Source organism: Lathyrus oleraceus, chromosome 5, assembly GCF_024323335.1.
Source record: "Lathyrus oleraceus cultivar Zhongwan6 chromosome 5, CAAS_Psat_ZW6_1.0, whole genome shotgun sequence".
Lineage (NCBI taxonomy): Eukaryota > Viridiplantae > Streptophyta > Magnoliopsida > Fabales > Fabaceae > Lathyrus > Lathyrus oleraceus.
This window is the reverse complement of record NC_066583.1, coordinates 361,829,207-361,848,545: the sequence shown is the minus strand read 5'-3', so window position 1 is coordinate 361,848,545 and position 19,339 is coordinate 361,829,207. Positions and strand designations below refer to the sequence as shown.

Genomic DNA, 19,339 nt, shown 5'->3' with positions numbered 1-19,339 from the left:
TGAACTGACGCATCAAACTAACATACATAGGAGGCGCTAAGGCTCTGGGCGCATGCATGCAAAGTCAATGCATGTAAGTGCCACATGCATGCCTTGATGCCACATGTATTGACGCATGCATACACTACATAATGTATGCGATAATGCATGTGGCGCATGCTCCTTTCATATATTTTAATTTTAAATGTTATAATTTTAATTAATTAAATGAAATACTGAAAATAAATTTTATATTATATTATAATAAAAAATTACATAGAATAGACAAAAAATTCAATGACCCGTCTAATTGAAACGCTCAATGTTCCACACCCAGGTGCATTAGTCTGTCTTCGAGGTCTCTCACGATTTTCCTAGGTGTTTGGGGTCATTGAGTGTTGACATGATCCAATGGTGGCTGATGTGAAGGTTTGGTGGAAGGTCCAGCGGTATTTGATAGATGTGTCATCATTTGTTCCCAAAAGTTGGGGGATTGTCGCCAACGACGTTTCCCTAATTGAGTTTGGTGTCCATGTTGTGGTAGTTGGGTCGTTGCGGTTGGGTGAATTGTGGACAGTATGGTTGTCTGAATTGGGATATTGAATGGGTTTGGAAACAAAACAATGGTTCTCGGGGTGTACTATAGTCAAATAATGGTTGGGTGTTACGGCAATGAGATGTTTGAATGTTCATTCGTGGGAGGATACGATGGCATGACGCTGAATTGTATAACTCATTTGGGGTATAGACTGTTGTGATCGCTGCGTATGGTTGTTGATAGTTAGCTTTTGATTCTTGATTTTGAGTTTGGATGTGTCGCATAACTGGGTGTTTACTTTTCTTTTATAATTATCGATAGTTTCATTTAAATATTCTTCAAAATATTTATTTTGACCTTATTAATAACTACTCACATAATTCAATTATTACTTATTTACTTCAGTTATTTAATTAACAAATATTTTTAATTTTTAAAATTTAATTATCATTTTTTTATAGTAATATGATTTGAATTACCTTACATTTTAAATCCTTATTCATAGCAATTAGTATCCTTTGATTTTAATGGTGATTCTAATTATGCGGTGGCATCTATTGTTGCAGAGATTGCAGCGGATTCAAATTGTGTATGTGATAATCAACATCAAAATTAATATTCACGATTCAAATTTTAAGATTGAGATTTATAAGTATAATCTTATTTAAACCATACCTAAAATTTCTGAAATTAGAATGACAGTCTAACATATTCAAAATTGTAACATGCATAACTCATTGCTCCTATTTGATACGATTCCGAAAACTAAAATTGCAAAATTGGAATAGAGATATATATTAATTGCAATGTAGAGGAATTAAATAAATTACTTTCTATTTACTTAACTAAACAAACAAATTTTGAAATGAAAAAAAAAAACTAAAATGAAACAAAACAATATATTTTAAGTTGAAATTGTCAATCCCATTGAAATGGTGGAATAACCCATACTGCAGGTGGCATTCCTTTAAACCAATGGTAATAAGGGCAGTGTTGTCTAAACTTTTTCTCTTTTACATTGTAGATTTTCATATCAAACGCTCCATTAGGATATGGCAGTGTATCTCCGTAAAAATCATCTGTATAATAAATTGAATCTTTTTGAAGATAATTAGAGAAATATGAAGCTGATACAGCAACAGAATCACTATCACCAACAAATAAAACATTATCTCCCAAACTATCAATTTGTAACATTTGTATAAGTTCACCCGTTTGAAAATCCAATTCTAAATTATATACTTCGAATCTTTTTGTACCTCTACTAGGATCAATATTATCTTCACCTTCGGGAAAATCAATAAATTTTCTAACGAGCCATAAGTCTCCCTCCAATGATTTTACAAGATAAACCCGATCAGCATAATCATCCCCCTCCAAAGAAACAACTTTAGGAATCACCTTTTCATCCTTTAAATAAGATAAATCAAACGAGACAATGTTATTCAATAGTCCCACGGCATAGACTAAACCTTTGTAGAATATAACATCGTTGAAGAGACGATGAATATCATCTATATAAATCCATGTTTTTTGTCCAGCTTTTAGGAATGCAAGACATATACTCATACTATAAATGGCCACAACTACATAATCGTGTGGCTTAAATATAGGATTAGTAGATAAAACAACCTTATGCACATCATATTCAGAATGAACACTTCTTCTATACCTATCCATGAAATTACAGATGGGTGGTAAAGTGATGGAAACCGCATCTTTAAAAGGATTGATGAGCGTTATAAGGGTAACTTTAGAACTATAATCCACCTTGGCCAGCCAACCATGACTTGAACCACAAAACCTTTTTTTACAAGGTACTGGTAGTATGAAGTTATAATTTTTTTTAATGAAATCCCATATAAACTTCACTTCTTTCTGCATCCTTTTGTGGGAACCATAAGCATGGGCAATACATTATTATGTATTTGTCGATTTTGATAATTAAACTTTGCAATGGAATACCAATTATTGCATACGGCGCTGAAATAGATGTGATCTATACGTTCTACTAACTTATAAAAAATTATACTTAAAGGAAGTGCTTCTAAGTTCCTCCAATCTATCTTCATGGACAATATTCAAAACAAGTATCTTTCGAAAGTAAGAAAAGATAGTAGAAAATTAAACTGTACATTGTTCTTGCTGTTTCATATATTTATATTAAAACATTCCAATTTTTATCATCTTAGTCTGACTTAAAATCAAGAGAAAATCTTTGCAATTGATAGGGGTTTCTATGTTTGGGTCAATCACATCAAATCAAATATTCAAAATATAATTATGTTTTAAGTTTTCTAATAAAGTTAAAGATACGAAAAAATATATATTGTTAATATTTCAAAATATGATTATGTTTTAAAAAAAAAAAAAAATCAATACTTTTTTAAACCATTAACTACTATGTTTTAGATTTAGCAATATCATTTATTTATTTTATTAACATTTGTTTATAATCAACTAAAACTTTCTCCTCTAAAAAGCCAAACTTTCCTAAACAAAAGGAAAGCTTTACTCCCAATATTTAACTAAATAGTCAAACTACAGTACTATATATTTCGAAAAAAACTGCTGTAAAAAAATATATTTCTAAAAAAAACTATAACTTATTGTCACGATTTTTTTTATTCAACAATCTTTATCTTTTTCTTTAATATTTAAATTTTTGTTAACATTCTTCCTTATTTAAGTATTCTTTAATAAATCTTCTTTTTGACTTAATTGATAATGACTATTCACAAAAATTCAATTAAACTTTATTTTCACATTTCTTTAATTATTAAAAGTATAGGTTATTACATATTAGTCATAATGAGATAATAGTATATATACTTGTAACTTTCTTATTAAAAAGATACTTCCTCACTCATTGATAATATCAATAGTTTCATTTAAATATTCTTCAAAAAAATTGATTTGACTTTATCAATAACTATTCATAGAATTCAATTATTAATTTTTTTTAAAATAACCAATTTTTTAAAATAAAATCTCAAAATAATCAAAATTTAAAAAAATAAATCAAAATAACTACTTTTTTCTACTGATGTTCCGGTTGAACTGACGCATCAAACTAACATACATAGGAGGCGCTAAGGCTCTGGGCGCATGCATGCAAAGTCAATGCATGTAAGTGCCACATGCATGCCTTGATGCCACATGCATTGACGCATGGATACACTACATAATGTATGCGATAATGCATGTGGCGCATGCTCCTTTCATATATTTTAATTTTAAATGTTATAATTTTAATTAATTAAATGAAATACTGAAAATAAATTTTATATTATATTATAATAAAAAATTACATAGAATAGACAAAAAATTCAATGACCCGTCTAATTGAAACGCTCAATGTTCCACACCCAGGTGCATTAGTCTGTCTTCGAGGTCTCTCACGATTTTCCTAGGTGTTTGGGGTCATTGAGTGTTGACATGATCCAATGGTGGCTGATGTGAAGGTTTGGTGGAAGGTCCAGCGGTATTTGATAGATGTGTCATCATTTGTTCCCAAAAGTTGGGGGATTGTCGCCAACGACGTTTCCCTAATTGAGTTTGGTGTCCATGTTGTGGTAGTTGGGTCGTTGTGGTTGGGTGAATTGTGGACAGTATGGTTGTCTGAATTGGGATATTGAATGGGTTTGGAAACGAAACAATGGTTCTCGGGGTGTACTATAGTCAAATAATGGTTGGGTGTTACGGCAATGAGATGTTTGAATGTTCATTCGTGGGAGGATACGATGGCATGACGCTGAATTGTATAACTCATTTGGGGTATAGACTGTTGTGATCGCTGCGTATGGTTGTTGATAGTTAGCTTTTGATTCTTGATTTTGAGTTTGGATGTGTCGCATAACTGGGTGTTTACTTTTCTTTTATAATTATCGATAGTTTCATTTAAATATTCTTCAAAATATTTATTTTGACCTTATTAATAACTACTCACATAATTCAATTATTACTTATTTACTTCAGTTATTTAATTAACAAATATTTTTAATTTTTAAAATTTAATTATCATTTTTTTATAGTAATATGATTTGAATTACCTTACATTTTAAATCCTTATTCATAGCAATTAGTATCCTTTGATTTTAATGGTGATTCTAATTATGCGGTGGCATCTATTGTTGCAGAGATTGCAGCGGATTCAAATTGTGTATGTGATAATCAACATCAAAATTAATATTCACGATTCAAATTTTAAGATTGAGATTTATAAGTATAATCTTATTTAAACCATACCTAAAATTTCTGAAATTAGAATGACAGTCTAACAGATTCAAAATTGTAACATGCATAACTCATTGCTCCTATTTGATACGATTCCGAAAACTAAAATTGCAAAATTGGAATAGAGATATATATTAATTGCAATGTAGAGGAATTAAATAAATTACTTTCTATTTACTTAACTAAACAAACAAATTTTGAAATGAAAAAAAAAAACTAAAATGAAACAAAACAATATATTTTAAGTTGAAATTGTCAATCCCATTCACTACGCCAAATAAGGGAAAAGAGGGCGCTTATTTTGGCCTATAACAGCGTTTTTAAGCGCCCTCTAAAGTGGCGTTGGCGTAGGTAAAGACAGCGCTTTGTTTTCCTGGAGAAAGCGCTGTCTAAAGTGGCCCTTTAAGGGCCACATTATAGTGCGCTTTCAGAAAAAAGCGCCCTCTGGAGTGGTCCATAAAGGGACACCTTAGAGGGCGCTTTCTGGAAAAAGCGTCCTCTAAAATTGTCAATGTAAAGTGTTTAGAGGGCGCTTTCTGGACAAAGCGCCCTCTAAAGTTGTCAATGTAAAGTGTTTAGAGGGCGCTTCCTACAGAAAGCGCCCTCTAAAGTGTTAGTTATTTTAAAAAAATTTGTTTGAAAAACAGTGGATATTTAATTGGTAACCTGTTCGCATGCTGCAAAAGTGTAAAATTCATATTGATTTCATCCTTTAATCCCATGTTATACACCATTAATCCATTGATATATACAACATGAATCCATTTATATACAACATTAATCCTCCATATATACAACATTAATATATGATTCTTTGATCAACAATATACAACAACATATTCATGATTTAGTAAAAGTACAACAACAATATACAACATATATACAACAACAGCATACAACAACAACATTCCATACATATATGTACAACAATATACAACCTAGCTATATGATTCTTTGATCAACAATGAATTGACACAATTCATCCTTCATTTCATCCAAATGAGCTCTTGAGTAAGATTTGTATTCCTCAAAGTACTACAATTAAGAGAATAAAACATATTCATGATTTAGTAACAAATTAGATGAAATATCCGATAATATTAAAATAAACCCTAAGTTATTATTCCATACCATTTTTGGGATGTCTATACGATTCAACGCAATGATATCTCTCATAAATCTCAATACAAAAAATCCGCAATCGACCGAATTGTTTTGCTGAGGACACTACACAGAAAAACAAATAATATATATATAGTTAATTTCTTACAAACACTATTATAAGCAAAAAAACAAACACTATTATAAGCAAAAATAAGATACTTAATATATACCTGAACTCTGACCCAGGCAATGTCCTTCCTATTACGGTAATTCTTTTTCGATCTAAATTTTAGTATTGCCCTAACAAAATAAAAACGTATATTGAGATCAATCTGACAGACATAATTAAATATACAAATACACACGAATATTTAGGGGAATTTCACTTACGCGTCGACCGTCTTCTTCATACTCGGATATTTACTCCAATCACCCGATAACGAATCGAGATAATACACCATTAGTCTCGAAAGATCCATAGCAACCAACACCCAGTGACCACTGTAAAATAAAACAAAAATTTAGATGCATGAAAATTTTCTACGTAAAAGATATACATAGATTAGAATGAAATTATTAGAAAGGAAATCTAACCCGTTGCCAGAATTAAACGGTAAAAAATACAAACTGGGTGTAGTATTATCGCCGGCCGCCATGAATCTATCGACTAGTTCATTCTTTACGGATGTTGGATTTTTCGTTATAAACGTTGTGTTGATACGGGAAGCAGCAATAAAATTGAATCGGTTACACAATTCAGTTCCCCGCATCAATGTTACATACATATACCTTAAATAGAAACATAATAAACATTAGACTACTCATTGAAATGTGTAAATAAATTGTTCAACTAAGTAAATAATAGATTGATCGGAGTACCATATGTATGTATGAATGACAGCGATGCCCAATTCTTCGTGTTCAAAAAGTTGTTGCATGTCCTCCTTTGCAATTATTTCGGAACGAGCAATTCCGAAAACACCTTCATCAAAATCTACACTACGGATGGCGCCGTGCATAATATCCGACTCTTCCACCATTTTCTCAAGACGCATCATAATTTGAGATTTTGTCCCGGACGTCGTTGGAATATCGTTACCAGCTTTTTTCAACTTTCGACCGGGAACCTAAAAATTCATATAAATTAAATCATGACTTTTTGTAATGCAACAGAATCGTTGCGTATATAATTCAATGGGTATATATATTTGTACCTCTTTTTGAGATGCAACCGACTCGATGCGTCTTGAAATCCCTTTACCAGCTTTATGTGTGGGTCTTGTAGGAGTCTAACATTACCATGTAATAAGGATTGATTAAATATCATAATTGTAGCTGAATTGAAATGTGAATACTAAATATTCATAATCATTTAGAACATATATACCTCGGCATCTGGGAAAATTAGATCTGACGGCCATCCAACAAAGGATCCGACTGCATCTCGCATCAACGTTGTCTCTGAAACAACGTCAGGTAATGGTAGAAGCGCGTCGATATCTAATACAAGGTCAACCGAAACTTTCATATATCCCACCGGGAGGGGATTATGGTGAAGTAATTCACCCGAAGTGTTGTGCACTTTTCCCTTGCCAACTATACGATAAGTTGGTGATGATAGATACAGCTGACAAGGTGTAATGCCCTAAACCAATAATAAATGTTATTGTTAACGTGTATATGTGTCAAGTAAAAAAGTGCTATTTTAATTTCATAATAACATATATAATTACCTCGGGAAATTTCGGTTGACAATTGATACTAGCTCGGTCACTAGTATCTTTTGCCTCGGAACCGCACCTTTCCTCTCTATACCTTGCATTCTCCTTTTGCAGTTCGAGTACTTGTGCCCTTAACTCCGCCAAGGTCTCCATCACCTCTTTGTTGGTCGGATTTTTTGTTTTTGGTTTTTTATAAAATGACGACGGAGTCACACCAAAACCCTTACCCCTCACACGACCGGAATACTCAGGAACATTTAGTACTCGACTAAGTACGCTCCTGCAATCCTGGACCTCGGTTGAAGGTAAGGTTTGGGATAAAGTCTCCTGAAATATTATTAGAGGAGATTAAAAATGAATTATATGTCTAACAAAATTTTCTATATAATTAAAGAAATAATGTTACATATACTTACACATTCGTCATAAACATTTTGAACCGCTTCAACGACAGCCCCATCCTTCCCAACCCGAGCAGCCTTCCACAATACGTGCTCCGGAAGAGATGTTGCGTCACTTTTCTCCTCGGCTAGCTACAAATTGAATCAGATTATAAGATCATAAATTATAACATATTGTGACAATGTATAAGCTCATAGCATTTGAATATACTCACAATTCTTTGTTGTAACCGTGCATATCCCGTACGCCTTTTTTTGTACAGATACGCGGGTTTTGATGCCCTTTTCCGATTTTTGTCGCTTACTTCCTGGATAAAAAAGTTTAAGGCATATTAGAACCAAGTAACTTAACAATTGTATAATACCATAATTAATAGACATTACATGGAATTTTTCGTTTCTTCGTTTGGCGACAAAGTTATCCCATTCTTCGGCTGAAATAATCTCTGCATACTTCATTGGCCGTTCTGCTACAACAAAGTTTCCTTCCTCATCCTTGAGAAATTTGTTGGACAAAAAGGATCGAAATCCTCGGAGTCTTTTTCTGGCCAATTGAATACAATATTTTTGCCGGCTTTCATCGATGTGAAAGGATCTCTAAAAAACATACAAATGGAGTGTGTTATTATAAGTAATATTATAACAATATATGGTCAACAAATAGTCAACAAAAAAAACATATAATAATATATGGTAAGTACCTGTATCTCGGACCATATTTTTTCTTTGCCAACCTTCAATTCCGGACTTCTCCAATTATCACATGTAATCGGAATATGTTGTCGAACAAGGGAACCAATGTAACTTGCCAACATTGAACCGTTAGGCTCAATTAGTTGGTCTTCAGCACTCCAATGTACTTTGAATTTTTCACCCTTGTCTCTTGCACGAATGATTGACTTCATAACAGTCAATCCTCGTTTGATTTCTTTTTCAACATTGTTACGTGATCCACTCGCGTCATGGGTATCGTCTTGGTTAGCCATTTTATCTGTAATATAGAAATGATTCAATAAGACCCAAGTAAGACAAAGACCATATTCGTGAAGCTACACAAAAAACACATTCATATACCTTTCATTTCTCTCATGTTACAACAATCTAAACTCTCTTTTTTTCATCATTATTGAATACAAACTCACACACACCTACTGCATACAAAAGACCAATGCAAACTTATGGTGTTTGGAACATGAACAAACTTGCATCCATAATCATCAAACTTCCAAGCACAAGCTCAAACACACTCCAAATGACATCAGTTTTCAATCAGAAATAAAAAACCTTACAACAAGGTGCTCATGAACACCATATAGTGCTCGTTTGCCCTAAACAACATTAATCAACATAATGCACAAAATGTAAAACTCGGTTTAGAAAATGCCCTAATCAAACACCTGAAGAAAGTGAACGGTAACGATGGAGAAGAGAAATACCTTCAAGGTGACGGTAACGATGGAGAAGAAAGTGAACAGCGACGGTGGACGCAGATAACTCAATGAACGTGAACGCAGCAGTAGAAAAAGGCGACGACGACGATGACGGTGAGGGAGGGAGAACGAACGGAGGACGAGAGTAATCGTAGTAGAGAGAAAACCCAGTTACGTAAACGAAATAGCATATAGAGAGGGAAAATAAAGAGACATGCAATATATATGTTATAATTTTAATGTTTAATAAAGGGGACCTTAGAGGGCGCTTGTGTAAAAAAAGCGCCCTCTAAAGGGGGCCTAAGAGGGCGCTTCTAAAAGCGCTCTCTAAGGCTTTCCAAAAGCGCTTTATAAACTGGAAATGTACATGGACTTAGAGAGCGCTTTTTTAAAAGCGCCCTCTAAGGGTACCCTTAGAGGGCGCTTTCATAAACGCGCCCTCTATTGGTGTCCCTCTAAAGAGGGCCTAAGAGGGTGCTTCTAAAAGCGCTCTCTAAGGCTTTCCAAAAGCGCTTTATAAACTGGAAATGTACATGGACTTAGAGAGCGCTTTTTTAAAAGTGCCCTCTAAGGGTACCCTTAGAGGGCGCTTTCATAAACGCGCCCTCTATTGGTGTCCCTCCATTTCCTCATTATTTTTTTGTTCACTTTAGAGGGCGCTTTGTTACAAAAGCGCCCTCTAAAATGCGTTGTCTATTCCTCCTTATTTTTCTCTTCACTTTAGAGTGCGCTTCTTTAAGAAAGCGCCCTCTAAGGTGCGCTGTCTATTCCAGTTTTAGGCGTAGTGATTGAAATGGTGGAATAACCCATACTGCAGGTGGCATTCCTTTAAACCAATGGTAATAAGGGCAGTGTTGTCTAAACTTTTTCTCTTTTACATTGTAGATTTTCATATCAAACGCTCTATTAGGATATGGCAGTGTATCTCCGTAAAAATCATCTGTATAATAAATTGAATCTTTTTGAAGATAATTAGAGAAATATGAAGCTGATACAGCAACAGAATCACTATCACCCACAAATAAAACAATATCTCCCAAACTATCAATTTCTAACATTTGTATAAGTTCACCCGTTTGAAAATCCAATTCTAAATTATATACTTCGAATCTTTTTGTACCTCTACTAGGATCAATATTATCTTCACCTTCGGGAAAATCAATAAATTTTCTAACGAGCCATAAGTCTCCTTCCAATGATTTTACAAGATAAACCCGATCAACATAATCATCCCCCTCCAAAGAAACAATTTTAGGAATCACCTTTTCATCCTTTAAATAAGATAAATCAAACGAGACAATGGTATTCAATAGTCCCACGGCATAGACTAAACCTTTGTAGAATATAACATTGTTGAAGAGACGATGAATATCATCTATATAAATCCATGTTTTTTGTCCAGCTTTTAGGAATGCAAGACATTGACGCATACTATAAATGGCCATAACTACATAATCGTGTGGCTTAAATATAGGATTAGTAGATACAACAACCTTATGCACATCATATTCAGAATGAACACTTCTTCTATACCTATCCATGAAACAGATGGGTGGTAAAGTGATGGAAACCGCATCTTTAAAAGGATTGATGAGCGTTATAAGGGTAACTTTAGAACTATAATCCACCTTGGCCAGCCAACCATGACTTGAACCACAAAACCTTTTTTTACAAGGTACTGGTAGTATGAAGTTATAGTTTTTTTAATGAAATCCCATATAAACTTCGCTTCTTTCTGCATCCTTTTGTGGGAACCATTAGCATGGGCAATACATTATTATGTATTTGTCGATTTTGATAATTAAACTTTGCAATGGAATACCAATTCTTGCATACAGCGCTGAAATAGATGTGATCTATACGTTCTACTAACTTATCAAAAATTATACTTAAAGGAAGTGCTTCTAAGTTCCTCCAATCTATCTTCATGGACAATATTCAAAACAAGTATCTTTCGAAAGTAAGAAAAAATAGTAGAAAATTAAACTGTACATTGTTCTTGCTGTTTCATATATTTATATTAAAACATTCCAATTTTTATCATCTTAGCCTGACTTAAAATCAAGAGAAAATCTTTGCAATTGATAGGGGTTTCTATGTTTGGGTCAATCACATCAAATCAAATATTCAAAATATAATTATATTTTAAGTTTTCTAATAAAGTTAAAGATACGAAAAATATATATTTTGTTAATATTTCAAAATATGAATATGTTTTAAAATAAAAAAAAATCAATACTTTTTTAAACCATTAACTACTATGTTTTAGATTTAGCAATATCATTTATTTATTTTATTAACATTTGTTTATAATCAACTAAAACTTTCTCCTCTAAAAAGCCAAATTTTCCTAAACAAAAGGAAAGCTTTACTCCCAATATTTAACTAAATAGTCAAACTACAGTACTATATATTTCGAAAAAAACTGCTGTAAAAAACTATATTTCTAAAAAAAACTATAACTTATTGTCACGATTTTTTTTATTCCACAATCTTTATCTTTTTCTTTAATATTTAAATTTTTGTTAACATTCTTCCTTATTTAAGTATTCTTTAATAAATCTTCTTTTTGACTTAATTGATAATGACTATTCACAAAAATTCAATTAAACTTTATTTTCACATTTCTTTAATTATTAAAAGTATAGGTTATTACATATTAGTCATAATGAGATAATAGTATATATACTTATAACTTTCTTATTAAAAAGATACTTCCTCACTCATTGATAATATCAATAGTTTCATTTAAATATTCTTCAAAAAAATTTATTTTGACTTTATCAATAACTATTCATAGAATTCAATTATTAATTTTTTTTTGAAAATAACCAATTTTTTAAAATAAAATCTCAAAATAATCAAAATTTAAAAAAAAAAAATCAAAATAACTACTTTTTTCTACTGATGTTCCGGTTGAACTGACGCATCAAACTAACATACATAGGAGGCGCTAAGGCTCTGGGCGCATGCATGCAAAGTCAATGCATGTAAGTGCCACATGCATGCCTTGATGCCACATGCATTGACGCATGCATACACTACATAATGTATGCGATAATGCATGTGGCGCATGCTCCTTTCATATATTTTAATTTTAAATGTTATAATTTTAATTAATTAAATGAAATACTGAAAATAAATTTTATATTATATTATAATAAAAAATTACATAGAATAGACAAAAAATTCAATGACCCGTCTAATTGAAACGCTCAATGTTCCACACCCAGGTGCATTAGTCTGTCTTCGAGGTCTCTCACGATTTTCCTAGGTGTTTGGGGTCATTGAGTGTTGACATGATCCAATGGTGGCTGATGTGAATGTGTGGTGGAAGGTCCAGCGGTATTTGATAGATGTGTCATCATTTGTTCCCAAAAGTTGGGGGATTGTCGCCAACGACGTTTCCCTAATTGAGTTTGGTGTCCATGTTGTGGTAGTTGGGTCGTTGTGGTTGGGTGAATTGTGGACAGTATAGTTATCTGAATTGGGATATTGAATGGGTTTGGAAACGAAACAATGCTTCTCGGGGTGTGCTATAGTCAAATAATGGTTGGGTGTTACGGCAATGAGATGTTTGAATGTTCATTCGTGGGAGGATACGATGGCATGACGCTGAATTGTATAACTCATTTGGGGTATAGACTGTTGTGATCGCTGCGTATGGTTGTTGATAGTTAGCTTTTGATTCTTGATTTTGAGTGTGGATGTGTCGCATGACTGGGTGTTTACTTTTCTTTTATAATTATCGATAGTTTCATTTAAATATTCTTCAAAATATTTATTTTGACTTTATTAATAACTACTCACATAATTCAATTATTACTTATTTACTTCAGTTATTTAATTAACAAATATTTTTAATTTTTAAAATTTAATTATCATTTTTTTATAGTACTATGATTTGAATTACCTTACATTTTAAATCCTTATTCATAGCAATTAGTATCCTTTGATTTTAATGGTGATTCTAATTATGCGGTGGCATCTATTGTTGCAGAGATTGCAGCGGATTCAAATTGTGTATGTGATAATCAACATCAAAATTAATATTCACGATTCAAATTTTAAGATTGAGATTTATAAGTATAATCTTATTTAAACCATACCTAAAATTTCTAAAATTAGAATGACAGTCTAACAGATTCATAATTGTAACATGCATAACTCATTGCTCCTATTTGATACGATTCCGAAAACTAAAATTGCAAAATTGGAATAGAGATATATATTAATTGCAATGTAGAGGAATTAAATAAAATACTTTCTATTTACTTAACTAAACAAACAAATTTGGAAATGAAAAAAAAAACTAAAATGAAACAAAACAATATATTTTAAGTTGAAATTGTTAATCCCATTGAAATGGTGGAATAACCCATACTGCAGGTGGCATTCCTTTAAACCAATGGTAATAAGGGCAGTGTTGTCTAAACTTTTTCTCTTTTCCATTGTAGATTTTCATATCAAACGCTCCATTAGGATATGGCAGTGTATCTCCGTAAAAATCATCTGTATAATAAATTGAATCTTTTTGAAGATAATTAGAGAAATATGAAGCTGATACAGCAACAGAATCACTATCACCCACAAATAAAACATTATCTCCCAAACTATCAATTTCTAACATTTGTATAAGTTCACCCGTTTGAAAATCCAATTCTAAATTATATACTTCGAATCTTTTTGTACCTCTACTAGGATCAATATTATCTTCACCTTCGGGAAAATCAATAAATTTTCTAACGAGCCATAAGTCTCCTTCCAATGATTTTACAAGATAAACCCGATCAGCATAATCATCCCCCTCCAAAGAAACAACTTTAGGAATCACCTTTTCATCCTTTAAATAAGATAAATCAAACGAGACAATGTTATTCAATAGTCCCACGGCATAGACTAAACCTTTGTAGAATATAACATCGTTGAAGAGACAATGAATATCATCTATATAAATCCATGTTTTTTGTCCAACTTTTAGGAATGCAAGACATTGATGCATACTATAAATGGCCATAACTACATAATCGTGTGGCTTAAATATAGGATTAGTAGATAAAACAACCTTATGCACATCATATTCAGAATGAACACTTCTTCTATACCTATCCATGAAACAGATGGGTGGTAAAGTGATGGAAACTGCATCTTTAAAAGGATTGATGAGCGTTATAAGGGTAACTTTAGAACTATAATCCACCTTGGCCAGCCAGCCATGACTTGAACCACAAAACCTTTTTTTACAAGGTACTGGTAGTATGAAGTTATAGTTTTTTTTAATGAAATCCCATATAAACTTCGCTTCTTTCTGCATCCTTTTGTGGGAACCATAAGCATGGGCAATACATTATTATGTATTTGTCGATTTTGATAATTAAACTTTGCAATGGAATACCAATTCTTGCATACGGCGCTGAAATAGATGTGATCTATACGTTCTACTAACTTATCAAAAATTATACTTAAAGGAAGTGCTTCTAAGTTCCTCCAATCTATCTTCATGGACAATATTCAAAACAAGTATCTTTCGAAAGTAAGAAAAAATAGTAGAAAATTAAACTGTACATTGTTCTTGCTGTTTCATATATTTATATTAAAACATTCCAATTTTTATCATCTTAGTCTGACTTAAAATCAAGAGAAAATCTTTGCAATTGATAGGGGTTTCAATGTTTGGGTCAATCACATCAAATCAAATATTCAAAATATAATTATGTTTTAAGTTTTCTAATAAAGTTAAAGATACGAAAAATATATATTTTGTTAATATTTCAAAATATGATTATGTTTTAAAAATAAAAAAATCAATACCTTTTTAAACCATTAACTACTATGTTTTAGATTTAGCAATATCATTTATTTATTTTATTAACATTTATTTATAATCAACTAAAACTTTTTCCTCTAAAAAGCCAAATTTTCCTAAACAAAAGGAAAGCTTTACTCCCAATATTTAACTAAATAGTCAAACTACAGTACTATATATTTCGAAAAAAACTGCTGTAAAAAAATATATTTCCAAAAAAAATTATAACTTATTGTCACGATTTTTTTTATTCAACAATCTTTATCTTTTTCTTTAATATTTAAATTTTTGTTAACATTCTTCCTTATTTAAGTATTCTTTAATAAATCTTCTTTTTGACTTAATTGATAATGACTATTCACAAAAATTCAATTAAACTTTATTTTCACATTTCTTTAATCTATTAAAAGTATAGGTTATTACATATTAGTCATAATGAGATAATTGTATATATACTTGTAACTTTCTTATTAAAAAGATACTTTTCACATAGTTTCATTTAAATATTCTTTAAAAAAAATTATTTTGACTTTATCATTAACTATTAATGGAATTCAATTATTAGATTTTTTTCTAAAATAATTATTTTTTTTTAAATAAAATGTCAAAATAATCATTTTTTTAAAATAAAATGGCATGACGCTAAATCGTATGAATCATCTGGGCTATAGACTGTTGTGGTGGCTACGTATGGTTGTTGGTGGTTAGAGTTTTATTATTAATTTTGAGTTTGAGTGTGTGGCGTGAATGGGTTGCGAGGTTGGGTGTTTGGTTGTTGGGTGTATATGGTAGGGTGTTGGTGTGAGGTTGATCATTGGGTTTGGATGGGTTGACATTGTTCTTGGACGGGGATTTGTTGTTGGGCGTATGATGACGAAGCTCATTGGCGTGGATCAATCAAATACCTTGACTCAGACACAAATTGTGGCGTTGTAACCGACCTAAACCATGTCATATAATGTTGAGTTTGTTGGTGCAAAGGTAGAATGAAAGATGAATATTCTATTCAGAGAATGACGGCTACAAAACATGATTAAAGTTACAATGATTGTCACCCTTTTTATAAGCTAAAACTAGGGTTACTAGAATATAATAAAATACTAAAATACCCTCTAACAAACTTAGGGGCTAAGAAAATAATACAATTTAAATATGAATTAAATCTAATAAAATCTAATACCATCCCTTAATTCATATTCCATCAAAACTTGTAACACCAATTCCATCCCTTAATATGAGAAATTGGTCAGTCTTGATAGCTTTCGTCAGAACATCTGCCAACTGCTTCTGAGTGCTGCAGTGTACAACTTCTAACACTCCCCTCTGAACTTGATGTCTCAGAAAATGATACTTGGTCTCAATGTGCTTGCTTCTCCCATGCAACACTGGGTTTCTGGCAAGATTGATTGCAGACTTGTTGTCAATCATCAGCTTCAGAGGTTTGTTTACTTTAATCTTCAGATCCTGCAATAGATTCAGAATCCACACAGCTTGGCATGCAGTAACAGCACCTGCAATATATTCAGCTTCACAAGTTGACAACGCCACAACAGGTTGCTTCTTGGAACACCAAGAAATGGGACCTCCCAGAAATTTGAATAAGTACCCAGACGTACTTCTTCTGTCAACTCTGTCTCCACACCAATCAGAATCTGAATAACTCAGAAGTTCTGACTCATCCTTTCTTCCAGAAGGAAATAATACTCCATACTTCAGAGTTCCCTTGATATACCTCAGAATCCTGACTGCAGCTTGGTAATGGGACCACTTAGGTTTACTCATGAACCTACTAACCATCCCAACTGAATAGCAAATATCAGGTCTGGTATTGCACAAATACCTCAGAGAACCAACTAACTGTTTGAAGGTTGTAGCGTCCACATCCTTTCCATCAGAGTCAGAATCCAGCTTCTGATTTGTATCAGAAGGTGTGACAGCAATCTTACAATTCTCTAATTCAAATCTCTTCAGAAGTTCTAATTCATACTTGAGCTGATGCAAAATAATACCTTTCTCAGAGTATCTGAACTCCATCCCTAGAAAGTATGTCATTTTGCCTAAATCAGTCATTTCGAATTCATTCATCAGAACTTTCTTGAACTTAGCTATCTCCTGTTCAGAACTTCCAGTCAGCAGTATATCATCAACATATAAACATACCAGAGTCATATTTCCTTCAGAAGTATGCTGAACATAGACACCATACTCCATCTCACATTTCTGAAAGCCTTGCTTCTTGAAAAAAGAATCAATCTTCTTATTCCAAGCTCTGGGCGCTTGTTTCAATCCATATAGAGCTTTGTATAATCTGTACACCATCCCTTCCTGATTTTTTTTCACAAATCCAGGAGGTTGTGACACGTAAACTTCTTCTTCTAATGGACCGTTCAGAAATGCAGATTTTACATCTAAATGCATCAGAGGCCAATTCCTGTTAGCAGCTATTGCAATCACCATTCTGATTGTTTCATGTCTTGCTACAGGTGCAAACACTTCAGAGTAATCCAGCCCAGGTTTCTGTAGAAATCCTCTGGCTACCAACCTTGCTTTATGTTTGCCAATTGAACCATCTGGCTTTAACTTCTGCTTGAAAACCCATCTGACGTTGATGGCTTTCTTGTCTTTTGGAAGTTCTGTCAGCTTCCAAGTCTTGTTTCTCTCTATAGCATCAAGTTCTTCTTTCATGGCCTTCAGCCAGAGCTTCTGCTTAAGAGCCTCTTCTGTACTTATGGGTTCAGAGTCTACTAACATGGCACACTGAATAACTTCTCCTTCAGAGTCTACTTCAGTGTCTTGCAGCATGTCAAATTCTGCATATCTTCTGGGGATGTTTCTGACTCTTTGTGGTCTCTGAACTTGTTCAGAGTCTTCAACTTCAGAGTTTCTACCTTCAGATGGTTGACTTCCTCCAGAGCTTTGACCATCTGAAGGTTCTGGCATATTTCCAAAGTCTGAATTGCCACCAGAATCTGGATTATCATCAGAGTCTGGGTCATCAGAGTCTGGATCATCAGAGTCTGAAACATCAGAGTCTGGAACATCAGAGTCTGGAACACTATCAGAGTCAGAATCAACGTCAGAGTTTACTCCAACCTCAGAAATTCTGAACTCTGACCTTTCTTCAGAAGTTCTAACATCAGAATCAGATTGAGACTTATCCCAATTCCAAACTTCTGATTCCTTCACAATCACATCTCTGCTGAATTCAATTTTATTGGTTTCTGGACAATAGAGCTTGTATGCACCTGTACTGTGGTACCCTATCAGAATCATCACTTTGCTTCTATCATCCAGCTTCTGTCTTCTGGCTTCTGGAACATGTTTATAGCAAACAGAACCAAACACCTTCAGATGACTAACACTTTGCTTATCTCCAGTCCACTTCTGTATTGGAACTATTTCCTTCAGCTTCTTCGTAGGACATCGGTTGAGTACATACGTTGCGGTGGCAACAGCTTCTCCCCAGAGCTTCTGAGGAAGCTTCTTCTCCTTTAGCATGCTTCTCACCATATCAAGCAAAGTGCGGTTTCTTCTTTCAGCAAGACCATTGTGTTGAGGGGTATAAGGAGCAGTAACCTCATGCTCAATTCCATTCTCCTCACAGAACTTCTGGAACTCTTTGGAGTTATACTCACCTCCACCGTCAATTCTAAGAATCTTCAACTTCTGACCACTCTGATTCTCAGCCTTCATTCTGAACTTCTTGAATTCATCAAACACCTCGTGTTTAAACTTAATAAGGGATACCCATGTCATTCTTGTGAATTCATCAACAAATAACACAAAGTATTTATTCCCTCCAATCGATGCTACTGGAAATGGACCACACACATCAGAATGTACAACTCCCAATGCATGTTTTGCTCTTGGAGCAGTTTCTGACGCAAATGGCAATCGTGGTTGTTTTCCTTCCATGCAAACTTTGCATGACTTTTCAGGCTTCTTAATTGCAGGAATTCCATGTACCAACTTCTTTGAATTCAGATGTTTTAAGCTTCTGAAATTCAAATGACCAAATCTTCTGTGCCACAGCTCACTCTCCTTCTCAGCACTTGTTGCACTAAGACATTCTGAGTCTGCAGTTCTGACATTCACCTTGAATGTTCTATTCCTTCCCTGTTCTG

At 33.2% G+C, this 19,339-nt stretch overlaps 1 protein-coding gene and 2 pseudogenes across 1 annotated transcript; all 3 read right to left on the bottom strand.

Moving 5' to 3' along the window:
* Positions 1-1,435: 1,435 nt before the first annotated feature.
* Positions 1,436-2,592, bottom strand: LOC127080697 (F-box protein SKIP23-like; the record flags this gene model as incomplete). The annotated part of the gene is given in 2 exon segments (XM_051021002.1): positions 1,436-2,367; positions 2,370-2,592. Coding segments are annotated over 2 exon segments (1,155 nt in total), but the record flags the coding sequence as incomplete, so codon positions are not given.
* Positions 2,593-10,173: 7,581 nt separating this feature from the next.
* On the bottom strand, positions 10,174-11,341 carry LOC127080696 (F-box protein SKIP23-like; annotated as a pseudogene).
* Positions 11,342-13,760: 2,419 nt separating this feature from the next.
* On the bottom strand, positions 13,761-14,920 carry LOC127080694 (F-box protein SKIP23-like; annotated as a pseudogene).
* Between the last annotated feature and the right edge of the window lie 4,419 nt (positions 14,921-19,339).